Source organism: Nelumbo nucifera, chromosome 3, assembly GCF_055504915.1.
Source record: "Nelumbo nucifera cultivar China Antique chromosome 3, China Antique-T2T, whole genome shotgun sequence".
In the NCBI taxonomy this organism is placed as follows: Eukaryota; Viridiplantae; Streptophyta; class Magnoliopsida; order Proteales; family Nelumbonaceae; genus Nelumbo; species Nelumbo nucifera.
Window position 1 is genome coordinate 29262882 of NC_142651.1, and position 21655 is coordinate 29284536.

Consider the following 21655-nt stretch of genomic DNA (forward strand, 5'->3'; position numbering starts at 1 on the left):
TCTATTCACCTTACTAAGTGACCATCTTGGTATTTTCATGAAAATGCCGTCAGCATTTTCATGACTCGAACCAATAAACTTCAATATTCAAGAGCAATTCTTTAGGCTTAGTTTGGAAGGATTATAAATGCAAATATGTAGAGTGCAAAACCTTATATTTTGTATTATTTTTTATGTATTTGTATCGTATATATTTGCATTTGTATTCTTTCCAAACTGAGCCTTAGGACCATCCATTTTCTAGGTCTTATTAAAAACATTCCAAGTCCAAAATTGACATAAATGTATTGACTTCTAATGATTTTGTGCATGGTTTTTAAAAATGAACCGGTGATCGAATTGGTTAGGGGTCCGGTTGCCAGTTCGAACGGTCCGACCGTTCACCCGAACGACCGGCCCATTCTGACAAAAAAAAATTTAAAATTTGAAAAACGGTCAAAACCATTTGAACGGTTCAAATAATTAATCGGTCGGTTCAGCGATTTGCTGACCAAAATCAACGGTTTTAAGGAAAAAAGCAGTTTTAGAAAAAAATGAAACCGGTGAAGTGACCGGTTCCCAGTTTTTCCGGTCCGGTTTTGAAAACAGTGATTTTTGTGAAACTTCATGGACGTCCCTAAGACTACGTAGGTGTTATATACTTCAAACTGATTTTATTGTAATGGAGGATCTTGATCAAATGAAGCCCAATACCATCGATATGTCAATGCTTTTGCTATCATTGTCATTTAAACCTCATCCTAACTATATGGGTCCCTTATATGTATCATGTTTGGATACAATGATGACATTTGGCTTATATATGTCCCTAAGGCTATGTTTGGTTTGACAAAATATACAAGCAAAACATAAAATTTGAAAATTCTCAAGATCTCTCTCCCTCTCTCTCAAACCAAACAAAGCTTAATTCCTTCAACACAATGTTTAATGTTAAAAATAGTAAGGAGCTTAGGCACACATCATATCACATGAAAATCTAGGGATGGCAACGGGGAGGGTTTTCTAAATTCTAGACCCTACCCGCCTCGCTAAACCTCCCAATCTGTATCTGCCCCAAAACCCGTAGCGGGTTGGATTTGAGAATCCAAACCCTCTCCACGCATGAAAGTGCAAAACCCTCCCCGACCTTACCCTCCCCATATTTAAGGGTAGGGGTGGGTTGGGTTTAAAATCCACATCTAATATCCTATTATTTCTTGTCATATATAAGCAATAAATAATTAAAATAACACAAATAAACATCAATATTTCTAATTATTTTATTAAGATATGTAAAAAACACATAAACTAGCAATTATTCTTCACATTAAATTTCAAAATATTATTAATTCATCACTCAATACATAAAGTTTATATGCTTTCAAACAATATATGGAAAAAAAGATCTGCCCCCTCGAGGAGGGTAGGGGCGGGTAGCCACCGGATAGGGTAGAAATTGCCATCATGTGTGGCTGTTGGAACATTAAATTAATGGACAAGGCCTATGACTTGCTTCCTTGCCATATGGGTAGCTCAGTATTTGGCCATACCATGTGGTGCACATTTAAGTTGTCTTTGATTTGATAGAAAATAAGAGAGAAAAATAAGTTGAGGAAAAGTTCTCAAGAAAATTCATCAAATTCTTTATTACAATTTTCTGTTACTTCTGTATATATATATATAAATTCCAAACATGGAATTGTGGCTTACCAGTTAACATGTATGTCTAAATGTAGCATAAATTCTTTTCGCCTGTGTTTGGATTAGGAATGGTATTGGAAGTGAGTTCTGTAGGGATGGGATATCCATCACATGGACGCCCAAGTCTTGCGAAATGGACTGGGCGAATTTCAAAAAAAAAATTTCTCCCATCTTTGCAGGGAATCAAATTCCCTATTTTAAAAAACAAATTTTCAAGGATCAATCTTGAACCATGAACCAAACCAGATCTGAACCAAAAGGAATAGGAGGGAGGATGTACCTGATACGGAGAAACAATATCTCCCAATGGAGGTATTCACGCCCAAGGAAGGATCCAAAATCTGCTCCCACTAAAGATGGCGCAGTGCAGGATGGAGCAGAATCATCAATGTTCTTCCAAAAGAACTTGACCCTTCGCAAGAATCAACTGGATGGCTTGTGAGTACAGCTCCAACCAATCTTTTCCCAAAAGATTGGAATCAAGATCAGATCTTGATTTCTCCCAAGAACCGGAAATCGAACTGAAGGTAATGGCGGCGATAGGAAGGAGGCGGCAAAAGAGTATTCGCAGGGTGCAGAAATCTCTCTTCTTGTGATTTTCAGCTCTGAAGAGAATTGAGCATCAATCACTAACAGTTGCCGCCCCTTTCTCCTTTCATAATCTTAAAGGGATCAGCTTCTAATCCCATTAGGAGTTGCTAATCCAAATCATATTTGGATTAGAAGTCCTTTTAAGTGATAAGGGATAACCCTTATCTTATCTGCAAATCAGATCAACCATTTCCTAATCTAATTAGGAGGCTTCCAGATCTAAATCTCATTTAGATCTTGGACTCTCTAAGTGGATAAGGTCTAGGCCCAATCCTATCAGCTGATCCATCTCAGAATTTGCCCCTTTTAATTGACTGATCAAATCAGCCCAGTTCGAAATGGGCTTAAGGCCCATTTAAGGTTATGTACTCACTTAGCCTTCCAAACTACTGCCCAGTTGGGCTTCCTTGTATGGCGTGGGACCCAAACATTGATCTACACATCAGCCACATGGGTTCAGCCCAGCCTTTGTTACAAGGCCTGGCCGAATACACTGTTATGGACAGTGCACCCTCGAAACCCATCTTATGGGTTCTATGGGCCCAACACTTACCCTAAGTGGTCCCTGGGCCAAGCTTCCTTGTAACACCCAGGGACTGTGGGCAGATGCAAGATTAGCCCATCAGGTATTATCCTCAATGGTCTTACACTTAACCTCTCAACCCATAATGATCAAACACTGCCCGACAAGGGAGGATCTTTCCCTCGACTGCAAGGAACAGTGTTGCATTCTCTGCTTATATGGATCCCGGGAATTAAAACCTTTTGCAAATCATTTCGAAACCATAACATATATATAAATATATTTTGCAAAACAAAATCTCAACAATTGAAATCGACTACCGACAGTCTTGGTTTCCATCAGAGAGAGTGCATCCCCAATCATTACCTTTGTCCGACAAAGGGGCTGATCCTGTCACTATGATCACCCACTCAGATGAATTCTCGGACTGTCCCAACATACCCAGGTTTTGACCCCCACTAAGGATCTCACTAATTGGTACATCAAAGACAGCCCAATCCGACATCTAGTGTAGTATCATAATCGAGTCTAGGGGTTAGGTGTAACTTTCCAGTTTTGCCCATCTATCTCCAAGGTCCAGGGCAATACTGGAAATCTGGTCCGGTTCAAAGGTTCTATTAATCCTACACTGCACGTGCTTCGGGTCTCACCCTAGTAGCTGAGACGAGCCACCCCAACAGTTGGCCGCACACCAGTGTCAGCCTTGGCAGGATAAATCTCCCCAGACTTACCCAATGGCTGTGAATATTCTAAACTAACACAAGTCTCATTAAGTGTCCAGTTTAAGGGTATTACACAGAAACACACCACAGGAATATGAATCAAATGTGTACTTTATTCATTTACAATAAATTCATAATGTACATAATTCTGATTGAAGCTAAGGGCATACAACTGTCTAACAAGTTCCAGTTCTACTTCTCAACTCTACCACGAAATCAAATGGTATAGTATATTGAATCAATGAACTTGTGGAATTGGCCTCCGAATTCTGCCTTGATCCACAACCTTAACATTCAAATTTCAAAGCACATACTTTAAATCTACAGAGAAAGACATGGTACATGAGATAATTGCTTGTCATCACTTCAATAGAGAGGATGAGCCGGTTGATTATATTGAACAATGCTCTCTTTGGTATATGGCCATTGAACTTCACATGCACCTTGTCCTGTCTCCACCCCCTGAGTCCTTACTTTTGATCAATGGCTTTGATTATTTAGGCTCTATTTAGATGAGTTTATATTTTTATTTTTTAAGCTTTGAATTGTGAGATAAAAATGAACCAAAAAAGTGTTTTAAGCAATTGATAAGAGTTGGTTTCCAAAAATAATAATCTAGACGCAAAACATTGTTAAGCCTCAAAGCACAAAACCTAAGGTCTTGTGTGTTTGCAGTGTAAATCTAAATTTTGGTGCAAATCTTGCACCTATTTCATTTAGTGCAAATCTTGCACCTATTTCAGTTATTTATCTGTTTATTTGTAGCTATCATTTGCATTCCTATCTGATACAAGAATTGTACTTTTTTGTCTCATTTGCACTTATTGATAGTGCAAATTTTGCATCCCAAAAATGGAGACAAAAATTTGTAGCATCACCTCATTCCTCAGTTTTCTCATATAAAGTAGGATAACATCATATAGCTTCTTATACACTCCCAAATAAATAACCTCGTCATCTCCATTCTCTTTTATATAAAGTGGGCATCACTTCATTTTGCTTCTTATTTTAGTTTCTCAAAATCAAGACAAAGTCAAATCGAAAGCAAAATTAATCCAGAATTTGTACTCACATGCATCTACACTTAGGGGTGGATTCGAGCCGTGCCGAGTTAAATATTTGGCTATTCGAGCTCGGCTCACAAAAATAGTGTTAGGCTTGAGCTCGAGCTCGATTCAAGCTAGGGACTTAAGCTTGATCTTGTCTCGGTTCAAATGCTCGCAAGTTTGAGCTTGGCTCGGCTCAAGCTCGATTGCAATCCAAACATTTTCTAAAAAAATAAAAACTATACATATAAAAATATATTTTTTTATTTTACATACAAAAAATTAAATTATAAAAATTATTTACTATTATAAATAAAAATAAAAATATTATTATATATAACAAAATTTATTTATTTATTATATTAGGCTCGATTGGGCTTGTGAGGCTCACGAACCAAACTTTACTGGGCTTGAGCTTGGCTCGATTAGCAAACAAGCTTATATATTGGACTTGAGCTCAGCTCAAAGCTCGGTTTTAATAGCTTGTGAGAAGCTCGGCTCATGGCCACCCCTACCTACACTAGTGCAACTGAATTTTGCGATTTAAACAAATTAAACCCAAGGACCCCATTTGGGAGGGCAGAAACTTTGATTGAATTGCTTTGAAGAAGGCACTAAAAGAAGCTTCATTGGAAAGCCAATTTTTTGGTTGAACAATAGTGTATTTGAATTTTCAGATTTATCGCCAAATATGCATTAGGCTGTTTGTGTGGGGCCTACATCAAAAAGCTAGAAGTAGACCTGTTCATGGGTTGGGCTGGGCTTTTTCTCTTCATTAACAAAAAATTTTCAAGACCGAGCTCGAGCCCAACCCGACCAACGGGCCTACAACTTGGGCTCGAGCCCGACCCTCATAAAAAGCCCGAAGCCCGGGCTCGAGCTTGAAGCCCGACCAGGGATTCTGAGCGCTGGTTCTGAGTTCGCCAGTTCCTAGGAGTTTGAGAGTGAGAATGAAAATTGAGAAAGTGAGAAGATTGAAGATGAAAACGGTGCCGGCCGGAGAGAGAGAGAGAGAGAGAGAGAGAGAGAGAGAGAGAGAGAACCTAGTTTTGGTGGTGCCGACCACTAGTGCCTGAGTTCATAGAGTGAAAACAGTGCGCCTAGGTTCGTCGGTTCTGAGAGTTTGAAAGTGAGAAACTGAGAATGAGAAGAAAAGTGATAAGATAAAAGATGAAAACGGTGCCAACTAGAGGGAGAGAGAGAGACGACCTAGTTCTGGTGGCGCCGACCACCGGTGCCTGAGTTCGAAGAGTGAAAATAGTGTGCCTGGGTTCACCGATTCTGAGAGTCTGAGAGTAATAAACTAAGAACGAGAAAGAAGATAAGTGAGAAGATAGAAGGAATTTAGGGTTTAAAGGTTAAACTATATAAAAGTCGGGTCAGACCAGGCTTAGGCTGGGGTTTTTTGACAAATCCCAAGCCCAACCCAAAAAAAAAGATCGAACTGGATTTTTAGGACCGACGTCAAGCCCGTGGGCTGAAACTCATGCTCAAGCCCATCTAGGGCAGGGCCGGCCCATCGGGCTACCCGGCCCATGAACAGGTCTAGCTAGAAGCTTCTGCATGCATGAAATCCCTTCTAGGCTATATCATCCCATTTGGGAGGGCTTTTGCGTTTGGATTAAGCTGCTACAAAAAAAACGGCTCATGTTGAGCACTAATACTTCACATAAATTACTCAAAATAGCTTCATATTTTACTATTTTTGTTGTTCGAGTGGCATTCGAACACTGATTTAGCTTTCCAGATTTTTACCAAACACAACTTCTGATGTTTCCATATTGGGCCCAACTTAGAATGCCAGAACCCTTGCAAACAGGCACTGAGTGCTTTTGGGCTTTGAAGTGTAAATCGGTAAACACTGAAACTTACATGATTTGGGCTAACCATTATGGAGAATGGTCAAACCATACAGCATCTATATTTAAACGCTTAACATATTCGGCCATCCTATGAACTGAGTCTATTTACAAAACAAAAATAAACTGGCCTAAATTAATGAACATAACAAAGTTTTTTTAAGTTATTTCATTCCTTACAAAAGCAATAATTCCTTCGCAGGATAGCTCACATATTTAGGTTCAGGAGGAGGCACTTTTTGCTCTAATGGAATGGTAGAAGAAACGGAGCTTATGGCGGTATATCTGGCTTTGCAGAAAGCTTTGTTATTGCTTTCATAACAAAGCTTTTGGTTGTCTTTCAAGTATGCCAAGGACACTCACAAGAAAGCTTTTGGTTGTCTCTTGCTTTCATAGATTCAAGACCTGCCTTCTTATTGGATTTCTGACCATGGCCAGTGTCTTACTAATTCTAAAACAAAATGATACATACTGATGAACAACCTCCTGGTTTTTTATTTTTCCATCTTTTGTAATCAGTTTCACTTCTCTTCATTGTTTTCAAATCGTCGTTGACCTAGATGTTTTGACTGAGAACCATTCAAACAACCAGTTCCCTTTCACTCTTAACTCATTCTTTGATTAAAAATTGTTAACTTGGTCAGCAATCCGTTGATCAGGGTGATCAAACTGTTGATCAGTTTGATATGAACAACGGTTTTTTTTTTTCATTTTTTATTTTAATTTTTAATTTAAAGCAATCTATTCATTCAAACCAAACAGTCGAACCACTGATCCAAAACCGATGGCCAAAGCGATTCCAATTGCAAATCGATTTTTAAAACATTGATTTGATTTGCTTTTTTTTTAATTGATGTAACAATTGTTTTTGTTCCGGACATTGGGGTTAAGATCTTATTTTACAACTGTTAGAAAGCTCTAGAAATAATGCATAATATATCAAATGACTAAAGGACAAAGGTCATTTAGTCCTTGAAAATCTTTTAATATCATACCAAAATATTTATCCTTGGAAAACACACACACACACACACTCTCTCTCTCTCTCTCTATATATATAAATGATCAAATTGTCCCATTCAATTTGGGCAATTAAGATTGTATCTGGTATCATTATTATTTTAGTCGAAACATTTTGGATTGATAAATGCAAATTTTAGTAAATAATATATATTGTCACTTAATAACCTTGGTCTAGCAAACAGTAGGATTTATGGCTCATTGAAAACTTAATAGATTCCCAAATAAGCCGACCCAAGATGGTTGCCCAGCATCACTTGTAGTCAGTATGTGGGATGAAATCTATGGAATTTCAGGCTCTCAATTATATGGACCACTGTTTTTAAAATTGGATCGGATCGGAAAAATCAGGAACTGGTCACCTGATTGGTTCCATTTTCCTCCAAAACTGCTTGTTCTCTCAAAACCATTGGTTTTGGTCAACAAATCGCTGAACTGATCGGTTAATTGTTCGAACAGTTTTGATCGTTTTCCAATTTTTTAATTTTTTTTGTCAGAATGGGCCGACTGTTCGAGTCGAACGGTCAGACCGTTCAAACTGGTAACCAGACCCCTGACCGATTCGTTTTTAAAAACCACGATACTGACTTTGTGGTTATGGGCCTCACGTGCACCTTGCCCTGTCCTTATCTTCGTATTTTTATTAGTGCCCATTTGAGAGGATTGAAGCACAATGGATTCTAGCTTCCTGGGGTGCCCTATCTTCATATTTTTATTAGTGCCTATTTGAGAGGATTGAAGCATAATGGATTCTAGCTTCTTTGAGGTGAGTCCCACATAGACAGCCCATAAGCTATGTTTGGTGAAAATCCAAAGAATCCGAATTGGGTCTCATTCAAGTCAATCATTTAAAGGATCATATGCTTTAGCTCAGCCCTAAATCTTGAACTTTCTAACCCAACTATTTACATGGTGTTTGGCATTGGAGTGATTCACAAGTGTTTAGTTTCACTTGTTTTTTCTGAAAAACACAAAAAAGCGGGATGCAAGCTGATTGGCTGTTTAAAAGTGATTTGACTTTAACATTATAATATATTTATAATAACAATTTTGTTACATATCAAAAAGTGGTCAGCTTTCAAATTTCAATATGCCATGAAACATGAAACATTTGTGAAACATTTTTGATATGTAACAAAATTTCAATTTTGTTACATACCAAAAAGGATTGTCAAATGCGAATTTCTTGCCAATTCAATTTAATTGCATGGCAAATCAGGGATGAATCATGAAACATTTGTGAAACGCTCGTGTTAAACAAAAAAATAAAGAAAAAGAAACTGAACACTTATGAGACGCTCTGGTGCCAAATACGTAGATTGAGAAAAACAAAACATGGTGGTACAGGGCAACTCGAGAGTTGAAAATGGTTTTCCCAAATTACATCGAACCGGACAACGGTCTTATCCCGGTTCAACCGCTATGTCTGGCCCAATTTTCAAAACAGTACCAGACACAAATCTTATATAGTTATAGAGCTCCATCCCTTAAAGTACAATTCCAGTGGACAAGACGAGATGGGTAAAATTCATCAAATCAATGGTACAGGGCAACTCTCAGATCCGGCGCGCTCCTACGTGGCGAGCTATTAGCCCCCGACCGTTCTATGCGTCGTCTTGTCCAAAGTCCTCTACCCAAAGACTCGCAACGACTCTTTGGAGTTTGGACAAGGAAAAGTAAAAGCGACGAGAGGCGAGAGCTCTACGTGTCACCACGCGCACTCGTGCGTGTTACGCTTACGCTTCACCTCCTCCCCATGTGCATAGGATTCGCGCATTACGCACCCTTCTTACACTAATAACAGCGATTAAGAAATAATTAAGCTACTAAATACACTGGAGTAGGGACTTCTCACGCAATGCTCTCTTTTTTTGATAGAAAATCGAAAGGGGTTATAGCCAGAGCCAGTGATTAGCTTTTCGATACACGTCCCCGCAATGCTCTCTGCTTCCGGGCAATTTTTTAATCCAACAGCTATTCTCTCTCTAGTAACAGTAGAGAGAGACACGAAGCGGATTTGAAACAGTAACTTGGAGAGAGAAACAGAGAAAAACAAAATTATTCCTCTCTCTCCCTCTCTCTGAAAAGCTCCTGCTCTTCTTATATTGTCTGTTGAAGAGAATAGGGAGAAACAAAAAAAAAAAAAAAAAAAACGGAACGACTATCCCTCTCTCTCTCTCTGTAGAGGGAAACCCTTGAAGACGTCGGAAGGAATAGATAGTGCAAGGAAGCCCTAGAATTGGAAGCGGAGAAGCTGAAGATTTGGGGATACTGTGTCATTCGAATGTGAGAGCGCGAGATCCGTGATGGCCGATGTTACGGGCTGTGGGGAGGGTGTTTTACCGGTTACACCAGCAGCGGAGGTGAGTTGCAGCGGGAGCGGCGGCGGGGGAGGAAATGCGCGTTCGGCGGGGAATGAGGTAACGCTGGCGACGCCGCCATTGACGGTTTCGGGATCGTTTAAGGAAGGGAAGACGTCGAGGAGGCGGACGTCGGTGAGGCCGAGTTTGGACGCGGATGAGTTCATAAATCTGTTGCACGGGTCGGATCCGGTGAAGGTTGAGCTCAATCGGTTGGAGAATGAAGTTAGAGGTGGGAATGCGTTTGATCCAGTTATATTTGGGAGATTTGGAAGGGTTTTGAGAGTGATGTGTGTGTTTATGGGGCTTTCATGTTGAATGTGGCGTTTTTTGCTTGGTTTTTGCAGACAAAGATCGAGAATTAGGGGAAGCTCAGGCAGAGATCAAGGCATTGAAATTGTCGGAACGCCTGAGAGAAAAGGCCGTTGAAGAGGTCATTTCTGTTTTCTTTTTTTCTTCATTTTTTTTGCTTAAATACTTGCGCTCCATCTGTATTTTTTTAGTTTTTATTATCTTTATTTATTATCTCTATTTATCAGCTTATACTTGGAGTGCTACCTGGACTCAAATATTTTGATTTATTCGAAGTTTTTATCTTCAGTATCATCCAACTTATTATCTTTCACTTCTAATTCTAGTTTGAAATATAAAAGTTATTTTGATGTGTGATTTCAGATTTCTACTTTCTAATGGATTACTATTATTATAAGTAATTTTGTTTTTGAAATGTTGTGACGGGGATGCCCCCATTTTCCCTTTTCCTTTCATGCATAGTGTACTCACTGATGCTTTTGGGTGTTATTTCTCTGAAGGAATCAATGCATTATTTTCCTTATTCTTGTTTCACAATAATTTTTAAGTTTACATATTTTAACTGGTTAGTTTTAACTAATTCCATTTCGATGGTTTCCAATTTTGGGCTAAACTGTTCGATATTTTTTTAGGATCAATTTCTTATATTTCGTGCCGTTGAGTCCCTTGTATTATTATTATTATTATTGATGCATTTTAGTCTCATTATCTACAAGTTTTATACTTACAATTTCCTGCTCTTTCCAGCAAAAGGAAAAAAAGTAATAATAAAAGGAAAGAATTTCTCGTTATCAATTATCAATCTTTTGAGAGTTCATATAAATGTAGTTGAGGGCTTTATATTTATCATAATCCACGATGTGGGCATGCTTTCAAGTTGGTCAAATTTAAAATAAGTAGGACTAGCACAGGATATATGATATGTAAATTTAATAATAATATGATTACAAACCAGGTACACTTAGGATTGGAGACCAAGAGATAAGATAACTCAGTATGACCTTTACCAGTACCTTGGTTTGACAATTCATAACAAGGGAGAGATAGAGGAGGATGTCACTCATAGAATTAGAGAAAGATGGCCAAGATGGATGGGTGCATCTCATGATAGGGGAACTGTATTTAGATTAAAAGGAAAAATCTATAAAACAGTTGTAAGGTCAGCTATGCTGTGTGGAGCAGAGTGTTGGGCAGTTTGCAGTCAAGAAATGCCATGTCCAAAAAATGAGTGTAGCAGAAATGTGTATGTTGAGATGGTGGAAAAAACTATAAAGGATAGGATTACAATTGATGTGCTGCAAGTTGAAGAGGCTAGAAGGGCTAGGGGTACACCCAAAAGGACATGGGTAGAAGTGGTAAGAAATGATTTAAGTCCCAATATTTTAACAATGGATATGGCATTAAACAAAAGAGAATGGTGGAGCAGGATTCATGTAACCGACTCCATTTAGTTTGGATAAGGCTTGGCTGATGATGATAATGCTTGGGCAATCTTAGCATGCCATTAGAATGAGTACTGACTTCTTTTACCATGCTTTCCCTGTCATTCACATCAAAACCCATTAATGCAATTAGATTGATCATTGCCTGGATTTCAAGTCTCCTTCCAACTATGCTACGAATAACTGCTCCCTTATTGTGTTCAACATGTGGATGTGTACTGACTTTGTTTTGCCATTTTTTGTTAATTTTGTTAGCTCACTGAAGAATTGTCAAAGGTGGAGGCAAAACTCAAGCTAACTGAATCCCTTCTAGAAAGCAAGGTTTTACTGTTACACTTAAAACTCTTACTACTGTCATCATCATCATCATCTACTCTTTCTTTGATGTTGCAACCCTGGCTGGCTGGCTGGATGATTAGTGAAAATCCATGTGCAGAATCTTGAAATTAAGAAAATCAATGATGAGAAAAAGGCTTCCATGGCTGCTCAGTTTGCAGCAGAAGCCACCCTCCGAAGGGTCCATGCTGCTCAAAAAGATGATGACATGCCACCAATTGAAGCCATTCTTGCGCCACTTGAGGCTGAGCTGAAGCTTGCTCGACAGGAGGTAGTTGATCTTTTTGTTTGACATACTGCAATATCATCATGGAAATGGAACTTCTGATATATGTACACTGATCTGTCACCTATAACTTCACCATTTCTCTTCAGGTCACTAAGCTGCAGGATGACAATAAGGCATTAGATCGCCTTACCAAATCAAAAGAAGCAGCTTTGCTTGAAGCAGAGAGAACTGTGCAGGTTGCTCTGGCAAAGGCCTCTATGGTAGATGATCTCCAAAATAAGAACCAAGAGTTGATGAAACAGATTGAAATCTGCCAGGTATGTAGGATCATATATGTTCTGTGTTCTTCAAATTTATTTGATCTTGACCAGATATTTGTTTTGTTAATCTAATCTAACACTCATCATGTAATTTGTAATTTTGTAAATATTTTTATGGCATATATTAGGAAGAAAATAAGATCTTGGACAAAATGCATCGCCAAAAGGTTGCAGAGGTTGAAAAGCTCAGCCAAACTGTAAGGGAGCTAGAGGAAGCTGTTCTTGCTGGTGGTGCAGCTGCAAATGCTGTGAGGGATTACCAACGGAAAGTCCAGGAGATGAATGTAATGTGCCTGTTTCCAATATGAATGTGCAGCATACAGATCTACTTAAGATTTCAATATTTATGCCTGTGGTGTATGTGTTCTGTAAGGCACCTCCAATTATGACTTATGAGTAAATCATTTTTATGTTCTACAGGAGGAGAGGAAAACTCTTGATAGGGAACTGGCCCGTGCAAAGGTCACAGCAAATAGGGTTGCAGTGGTTGTAGCAAATGAATGGAAAGATGCCAATGACAAAGTGATGCCTGTAAAACAATGGCTTGAAGAACGGAGGTTCTTGCAAGTATGTGTTGTTGTATTGATTTATTTTTATCATTTTAGTTCATGTTTTAGATGTTCTTTCTATCCTATTTCCAACAGTTTTGTATGGTTTCTTTAGTTTTGACGGTTATCTATTATTACCTAAAACTGCAGGGGGAAATGCAGCAACTTCGCGATAAACTTGCCATAACTGAACGAACTGCAAAATCTGAAGCACAGTTGAAAGTATGATTTGGTTATGCAGCCTTATTTGCATTTCCTCATTAGCCTCTTTTCAACTGGTTTGACAAAATTTGAAACATGTTTTCCTGTACTGGGCAGGAAAAATATCACTTACGCCTGAAAGTACTAGAGGAGAGCTTGAGAGCACCTTCAAATAGTGGTAGTCGCACTAGTTCAGAAGGGAGAAGTGTGAGCAATGGGCCTTCACGTCGCCAATCCTTGGGTGGAGCTGATAACTTCTCAAAATTGACCTCCAATGGTTTTTTATCCAAGAGAATGCCATCCTCTCAATTGAGGTCTTCAATTTCTTCTGGTACCAGTGCATTGTTGAAGCATGCCAAAGGAACATCAAAGTCATTTGATGGAGGAACGAGATCATTAGACAGGGGCAAAGTTCTCTTAAATGGAGCAGGTTGTAACTATGCACTTAACAAATCTTCTGATGGAACTAACAGAGATAGTGGGGCAGTTGGTGATTGGAAAGGGAATGCAGATGAAAAGCCCAATGAGTTTCCACCAACAGTTGAAACAGAAGATAGTGTATCTGGATTATTATATGACTTGTTACAGAAAGAGGTCATTTCTTTGAGGAAAGCCTGCCATGAAAAAGATCAAAGCCTTAAAGACAAGGATGATGCAATTGAGGTTAATATTCTTCTGCTATTGGTTGCATTTGCTTAACCTTCATGTATGTGTGTATGTATTTTCTTAACCTTCATGTTTATCTATTGGTTGCAACCTCTTGTTGTGCAGATGTTAGCAAAGAAGGTAGACACATTGACCAAAGCAATGGAGGTGGAGGCAAAGAAGATGAGAAGGGAAGTGGCTGCAATGGAGAAGGAAGTAGCTGCAATGCGTGTTGAAAAAGAACACGATAATAGGGCTAAACGACTTGGTAGTTCCAAGGGCTCTGTAAATAGTTCTCAGCTGCTTCCTGGAAGGTACTTGTAGTAAAGTTTTCTGAATTAACTGTAATTACTTTCTCTGTCTTAGTATTGTGATATGTGTATCACCCTTTTATTCATCATAGAGAGTATCTAAATACAATCTTCTAATGGTATTTTTAATTCATCCATTTTCATATAACTTGATCCATGTGATTTATTTTCTGAATATATTTTACTTGGAATTTGTCACTTGGTCCCCACCTCCAGAGAGCATTATGAAACTGAACTTTGATGGGTGCAGCTTGGGCAACCCAGGAATATCAGGTGTTGGATGAGTCTTTTTAGAAATCATGGTGGAGTAGTAATTGCAATATATTCTGGAGCCATCACTCAGGAAAATTATTTGCAGAACTCCAGAGCAATGTTTTTAAAACACGGAAGCATGATATGAGGGCATTCTACTACCTGGAGGCATGAGGAAGAAACACACTTTTTCTTTCATTCCTTTCATTTCCTTTTCCTTTTCTTTTCTTTTCTTCTCTTTTCTTTTTCTTTGTTTAACGCATATACGCGCACCTCAGAGGCATCAACTCTTCCAGCATGCACCTTAGGGTGTTTGAGGGCACCTCGCTTGACTTGGAGACCATGAGATAAATCAATATAACCTTTTTCCAGTATCTTGGTTTGATAACTCATAACAAGGGAGGGATGAGAATGATATTGCCAAAGAACTAGAGCAAGATGGGCAAAATGGAGGAGGGATGCATCTGGAGTCTTATGCAATAGGAGAATATCACTTAGATCAAAAAGAAAATTTATAAAACAGTTGTAAGGCCAGCTATGTTGTATGGACTATGGAGCAGAGTGTTGGGTGGTCAGAAAACATGTAAAAAAAAGCATGGCAGAAATGCATATGTTGAGATGGATGAGTGGAAAAACTAGAAAGGATAGGATCAGAAATAAAATTACAAAGGAACCTAGGAGTAGCTCTAATTGGTGATAACATAAGAGAAAGTAGACTAAGATGGTTTGTCCACGTGCATAACCTTCAAAAGCACCCATAAGAAGTTATCTGTTGCAAGTTCAAGGGGCTAGAAGGGGGGGGGGGTCAGGGTAGATCGAAAAGGACATGGGTCAAAGCAGTAAGAAATGATTTAAGTGCTAATAATTTAACAATGGATATGGCTTTAAACAAAATGGAATGGCAAAACAGGATTTGTATAGCTGACCCCATACAGTTAAAGGCTGTGGTGGTGATGGTGATGATGACAATATGCATATGATTATAGCTGACCCCATACAGTTAAAGGCTGTGGTGGTGATGATGATGACAATATGCATATGATTATCTAACACTCACACCCATGCACAAACATGTAAAAATGCACATGTTATATATTTATATGTACAAAATACATGTATATGTATTTATTAATGACATTTGTGCATCTTTTCAATCCATTTGACTCCTAAATCGGGCTTCAGAGCCCAATAAAAGAACAAATATATAAAACATATTAAAATAATACCTTCAAACCCAACCAACCAACTCCCCCCACACGACCAACCCCTGCCTGAGCCCAAGCCGGTCTCGAGTTTTGTTGGGTTAAGCTTGGATTGGGCCTGGGTTAACCATCAACCCACCCCAACCACTCAAGTTGCATCCCTTCCCATATATATGAAGAGATTGGTTTTATGATTTTGGTCATAGTTCATTCTATTTTAGGGTGAGTGATCAGAGATGAGGTTCAGTTGTATTGTTCTGTCTCTACTATAATTTTTTGCTATTTGAGATCCTATCCTATCCATGACAACTAGGGCTTCAGGTATTCAAAAGGTCTTCATTCTTTGTTTTTTTTTTTTTTTTTTTTTTTTTTTTTTTAAAGTTAGTAGATTATTACTAGTGCACAAGCACCAATAAAATGTAATTTAGAAGTTAGTAAACCAATATGAAGGTGTAAAAGCATAAGAAAAAAGATAAGTTCATAAAAGGTGTGCACCCACACCTGTGTCTGGGTTGAAGTATCCAAGGCGCATGCCTTCAAATACACCTCAGCTTTGGACCTAGACATGTGTGCCTCAAAACACTGAAATGACTTTATATTCTGAAAAAGAAGTCATCAGATGACTTGATACAGTATTAAAAGAACAAGGAAAAAGAAAATAGATTTTTTTTGATAAATAAAAGACAAAAAATTGAACAGGTAACTAACATCAATCAGGTGATTCTCAGTTCCTGTGCCACCCATAAATCAAAAAGTGAATCAAAGACCTGGGACATGAAATCAACAATTCAAAATACAGTAGTGATGTTGACATTGAGAAGGAGGAAAACCAGAAGTAGGATGTCTAACAAAAGCACCCAAAGTAAGACACAGAAAGTGTAGGAACTTTATGCACACTTGTCCCCATATCTTCTGTCCTAGTCCTGCTTTTCTGGAAACCTTTTCACTATAAAACATTTCTATCTTTTTTATTGGTTTAAAGCATTTTCTGATGTCGATTGGTGTTTTTAAATTCTTAAGAAAGAGAGGGGAAAACAACATTCTCTCTTCTATGCATTAAGAGAATTATTAATGAAAAAAAATCATTCCCATGTATATTTTTCACATGATTTCTTGTACTCTTCCTAGTCTGGAAATCGTGAATTGTGTCTGCAAATGAAAAACTTTTGATCAGTATTAGTGTCTATATTGAGTGGGATCACCAACATGAATATATCCTCCATGGTTTAACAACTACAGCCAAATCCTTTATCAAAGAATGAGCTATAAGAGCTTTCATCACTAGAGAGTTTTCATCTAGCACCAAAATCATCACAGTTCCCCTGTCCTGTCACCAGCTGTCTTTTAACCCATCAATCAACTGCACCATGGGTCGGACCATGTGTTGACAAACCTTCCAAAGAGCAGTCATTTGAAGTGGCATGTTTTACCTACAAAAACCTATACCATTAATTGAACTCCATCCAACAAGAGAAGCATTTGTCAGATTTTGCAACCTTCTGTAGCTTTAGCTTAAGGACTGCAAGAGTGAAACTTGGGCAGAGCCCAACCCAAGCCCGACCTGACCCAACCCAGTTAAGCTGAGGTCAAACTTTTATTTTTATTATTAAAAAAGAAAAGAAAAATGAGATCCTCCTTCCTCCTCCTCCTCCTCCTCCCCCTCCTCTCAGTCAAGGAGGCTTATGCTTCTTACATTCTTAACTATGCCTCAGGCCTCCAGGTAGTGGAACACTTCGCATCATGCCTCCGCATTTTAAAACATTGATCTTAAGTTACCCTGATCTGCGCTCCTATTATTATTAGGTTTAGATATTATATATTCAGTTTCTTGTATCTAAGGTATTTGTCTGTAAATTTTGCAGTTAATCCATAATTTCATCAAGTAAAACAATTTCATTAGCAAATAACATGCACCATGGGTAGACGGTCTTGTTCATGGGCCAGGCTTTTGGCCCGGTCCATTCAAATTTTGACAAAAGCTAAGCCTGAGCCCAACCCACGAACAGATCTAACATGCACCATGGGTAGACGGTCTTGTTCATGGGCCAGGCTTTGGGCCGGGTCCATTCAAATTTTGACAAAAGCTAAGCCTGAGCCCAACCCACGAACAGATCTAACCATGGGACCTCCTCTCGTATATGTTTAATCAATTAATCCATGACTAGTGCAAATAAATAAGGGCCAAGTGCTGAACCTTGTTGAAGAGCCATCATAACTATAAAATCATATGCGTGGTGTAAATGACTAAATATAGTTTATTGTGTATATAATGGTATAAATATGTAATACATATACATATATATGTTATAAAACATAAATACACAATCTATGTATATATATATATATATATCATACAATGTTGGGCAGGCTTGGGCTACATGAGGCCTCAACCTAAACCCAACCCGAATTTTCTGGCTTAGGCCTAGTTTGGAGCCTGGGAACTCAAGCTCAACTTATACAGTGGCTTGGGTTGGGTCAGGCTAGGCGATCCCAAGTTGCATCCCTATATATGGGCCAAAAATTCGAGTTGGTGGCACTATCATAAGCCCCTCCTTGCATGGAACACAGAATATATTACATCACACTAGCTACTTGAAGTAATGCAACTAGGAGATAGACGACTGCATTTAGAATTTCATATGCTTGAATTGTTGAGTGATTCAAGCACTTTGAGTCACACGGAATCATTGACAACAGTCTGAAAATGTTCTATTGATTGGATGGTTGGAATAATCTGGTTATTGTCATTAAAGATCTAAAAGAATCTATTGGTTGTATGATAGCCAGATGACTTCCTCTCTCTTTTTCTCTATAACCCATTGGTAATGTCTCCCTTGTATTTTTTGGATGGACAACAAGTAGGAAATGCTGTTTTGAGATTGTTTACTTGTTTTCTTATATATCATTATTATGGAGTTTTTGTCGTGTGGTTAATAAATAGTTGATATGTGCAGAAACATACCACGAAGTGGGCTGATGCGCAATATCCAATAATAGTGCCGAGCCAAGCATTATGGAGTAGGCTTTATTCCTGATTCGCTCCTTTTTTTCTTTTTTATTTTGTCTTTCATGATTGATTCTAAGATTACAACCAGCACTCCGATGACTTTTCAATCATTTAGTTTGGGAGAAGAAAAATGAAAAATTAGTGGAGGAAGTTGGTCTGTTCTGACTTGACTGTCCCTGTACTCGCAAGTAGCAAAGGATGTTGAAGTCTACTAACCTTTTGTCAGGTTTACATTGAGAAACAGTGTTTGTGTGGTTGTGTATAGGTTATTGGGGTTTTCTTCTTTTCCTCTTATATTTGTAATTTGCAGTTAGTGTGAGATTGTTGTTGCTTCAGAGTTGTGAATATTCTTGTAATCAGATCAAGAGATCAGAGTTTTCATGGTTGTGTTATTTTTCTTCCCAATGAATTGGTGGTAGTAATTTTACAGGCTATCGCTAGCTGTTGGGAAGGGTATATTATAAACAATAGCTTGTCTATTCATTAGGATATCTGATTGTGTTATATAATGGCTTCATGACAGGAGATCACCAGTTACTTGTTAGCTGGATCCATTGCTTGATTTCCAACAATAGGATTGCACTTGTCCTCCGGGCTCCGACCATATAAATGCAGAGGTTATTGAAAGGTTGTTCTATGTATTTTCCATGAATAAGGGAATCATGAACATGGGTGAGTCATTAACATGTGTAAATGTTAATACATTGGTCTGCATTTATTGGGAATCCAGCAATGATACAGCAAAAGTAGGGGACCATCAGATCCAGGCTTAGACGCTACAGGTTTGATGGGTGTGGAATCCTACCTTACTGGACCTGTATCACCGTATAAGGTTGCAACGTTGCATTACCTGTTGTTGGGGGGCAAGTATGGACAGAAGAAAATGATGCTTTTAACGTGTGAGATCAGTAGCTCTAGCTCCTGGCATCTGTCTATTTGAAGTTGGCGCTCCATAAATGAGTTGGAGAATTCTTTTCTGCTTCTGGTGTTGAGGCGTTTCTATTATTTCTATCTGTGAAACTTGTAACTTTTCAGAGCAATGTCTGTATTTCTTTGCTTTATTTATTAGCTTTTCTTTGGTTTCAACTTTCAAGATTAGAATTCTTGGTTAAGCTAATGCACTTGGTTGCAACTTGGTCTTCTGAAGCGGAACTGCGATGTACTAACCAATAATGAGAAACTCTACTGCGCTCAGAAGTGGACGGCAATAAAATGTGCAGGCGAGTCAACCCGTCAAAGTAAACGGTGTAAGTGATTTCTAATTTGGTGGAGCAACCACAGACTTGATGTTAAAGGATAAGACAAAACGAGAAACTCAAAAAAGCAAAGATTTAATATGATGATGTGTGGCCTATTGCTTTCTGGACTTCCAGAGTTGCAGTGCAGTCCCTGAGATCAGTAATTCAGTATGATAGTAATTTGGACTATCCTAGAGATGTTTGTCAGCTTTGACCATGCACATGTTGGACAGTGAAACAACTTTAGGCACATATTCACATACATATGTTTTTTTTTTTGCCTAGCTACATAGCCTACAATCATGTACAGGTAAGACTGCTAGTTGCACAAACTAGTTGATGGTGCTATAGATGAAGTTGGAGCCAATGTATTGTACTTAGATGTACTGAGGCACAGCCTTTTTTTTCCCTAATAAATTGTACTGGATGAAAATGCACCTGGACTGACAATGTCCATGATGTGTGGTTTAACGCAATATAGCTGGTTAAAGAAGAAAGAAACAAGGGAAAACATGCATGGAGAGATTTCAAGAAAATTAATGAGATTATAGCTGATAAGGCTAACTTTTGGGTTTTATATCAATAAAAATACATTTTTTAACATAATATTTAGAATATAATAACTTTTTTTTAAAAAAATATAAAAAAAGGGTAGAAACACTGTTAATCTCCTTCCTCTTTAGGCCATCGAACAAATGGTTTCTATCTTTCTCTTTCCTCTTCATTTTTTTGCTTCTTCTTCTTCTTCTTCTTCTATTCAGATTATTTTTTTTCTTTCTTTTCTTTCGGTTAGTCTTCATGGCTTCATGCAATGGTAGGCACGAAAGCTGCCAAATCTCTGAGTGTGTGTGTGTGTTTCTTTTATAGAACCTCTCAACCTCTGAAGCTTTTTCTTTCTTCTTATAGTTTGAACTTTGAACTCCTGAAAACACAATACTTTCTCCCGGCCTCTTCTATGTAGAGGCTGCCGAGACTCGTGGAACTGTGCCTAATGCAGATCTCAGTTCTTTTAACGGTGTTTTGGCTCGTAATAGGAGCTCCAGTGAGTAACCAGTAGTCGCTCCCTGCTATTTTGAATTCCCGGCCATCGATTCTCTCAAGGATTTGAAGTAGAGGGTTCCAGCGATCTTGGGCATGGAGGTGGATCCAAAGTGAGGGCCAAGGGTTCAGGAAGTGGTGATGAAGCTCTTTCATAGCTAGAGGTGCAACTTGGGTGGGCTCAGCCCAAGCTCGAACCAACCGAACTCGAAATTTTACATGGGCTGGGCTTGGATTTTCAGTCCTAGGGCTTGGCTCGGGCCTATGAAGTTGGGCTTTTATATTTTTAGAGCTGAGCTCGGCCCTAGCCCTTAGGTAGCCAGAACCAGGCCTGAGCCTAGCCCAACTACATACATACATACATACAAATTATAGGGTTGGGCTCTGGCCCGGGCCCGAGCCCAACCCGAGTTTATCAAATTATAGGGTGGGTTGGGCTTGGGTTGGGAAAATCGGGCTTGACCTTGGGCTTAGGCCTTAAGCCCAAATTTTAGGGCCGGGCATGGGTTGACCATAAACCCGGCCCACCTGCCTGACTTGCACCCCTATTCATAGCCATCAAAGGAGGAGGAGGAAAAAAAAGATAAAGACCGGAGGTGAGGAGATTTGTTCGATGGTCTGAAGGAGGAAGGAGATGGAACAGTGCTTCTACCTTTTTTGAAAGTTACCCTATTCTAAAAATTATGTTAAAAAGATTATTTTTATTGATAATAAGATCCAAAAGTTGCCCTTATCAGCTATAATCCCAAAATTAATCCAATAAGTGTTTGAAC

At 38.7% G+C, this 21655-nt stretch overlaps 1 protein-coding gene across 3 annotated transcripts; it reads left to right on the forward strand.

Moving 5' to 3' along the window:
* The first annotated feature begins 9298 nt into the window (after positions 1 to 9298).
* Positions 9299 to 20281, forward strand: LOC104609144 (microtubule-associated protein 70-1-like). 3 transcript variants are annotated; one of them, XM_088900775.1, is made up of 12 exons: positions 9299 to 10033; positions 10149 to 10234; positions 11811 to 11876; positions 11992 to 12162; positions 12267 to 12437; positions 12569 to 12724; positions 12861 to 13007; positions 13139 to 13210; positions 13307 to 13852; positions 13961 to 14148; positions 18554 to 18617; positions 19130 to 20281. In XM_088900775.1, exons 1-11 carry the CDS (start codon positions 9748 to 9750, stop codon positions 18591 to 18593), a joined length of 1929 nt encoding a protein of 642 aa, XP_088756901.1. In that variant the 5' UTR covers positions 9299 to 9747; the 3' UTR covers positions 18594 to 18617; positions 19130 to 20281. The 3 variants fall into 3 exon arrangements, with proteins under 3 accessions (XP_088756901.1, XP_088756902.1, XP_010273713.1); XM_088900776.1 differs by having other exon boundaries at positions 19754 to 19972; XM_010275411.3 differs by lacking the exon at positions 19130 to 20281 and having other exon boundaries at positions 18554 to 19095.
* The last annotated feature ends 1374 nt before the right edge of the window (positions 20282 to 21655 follow it).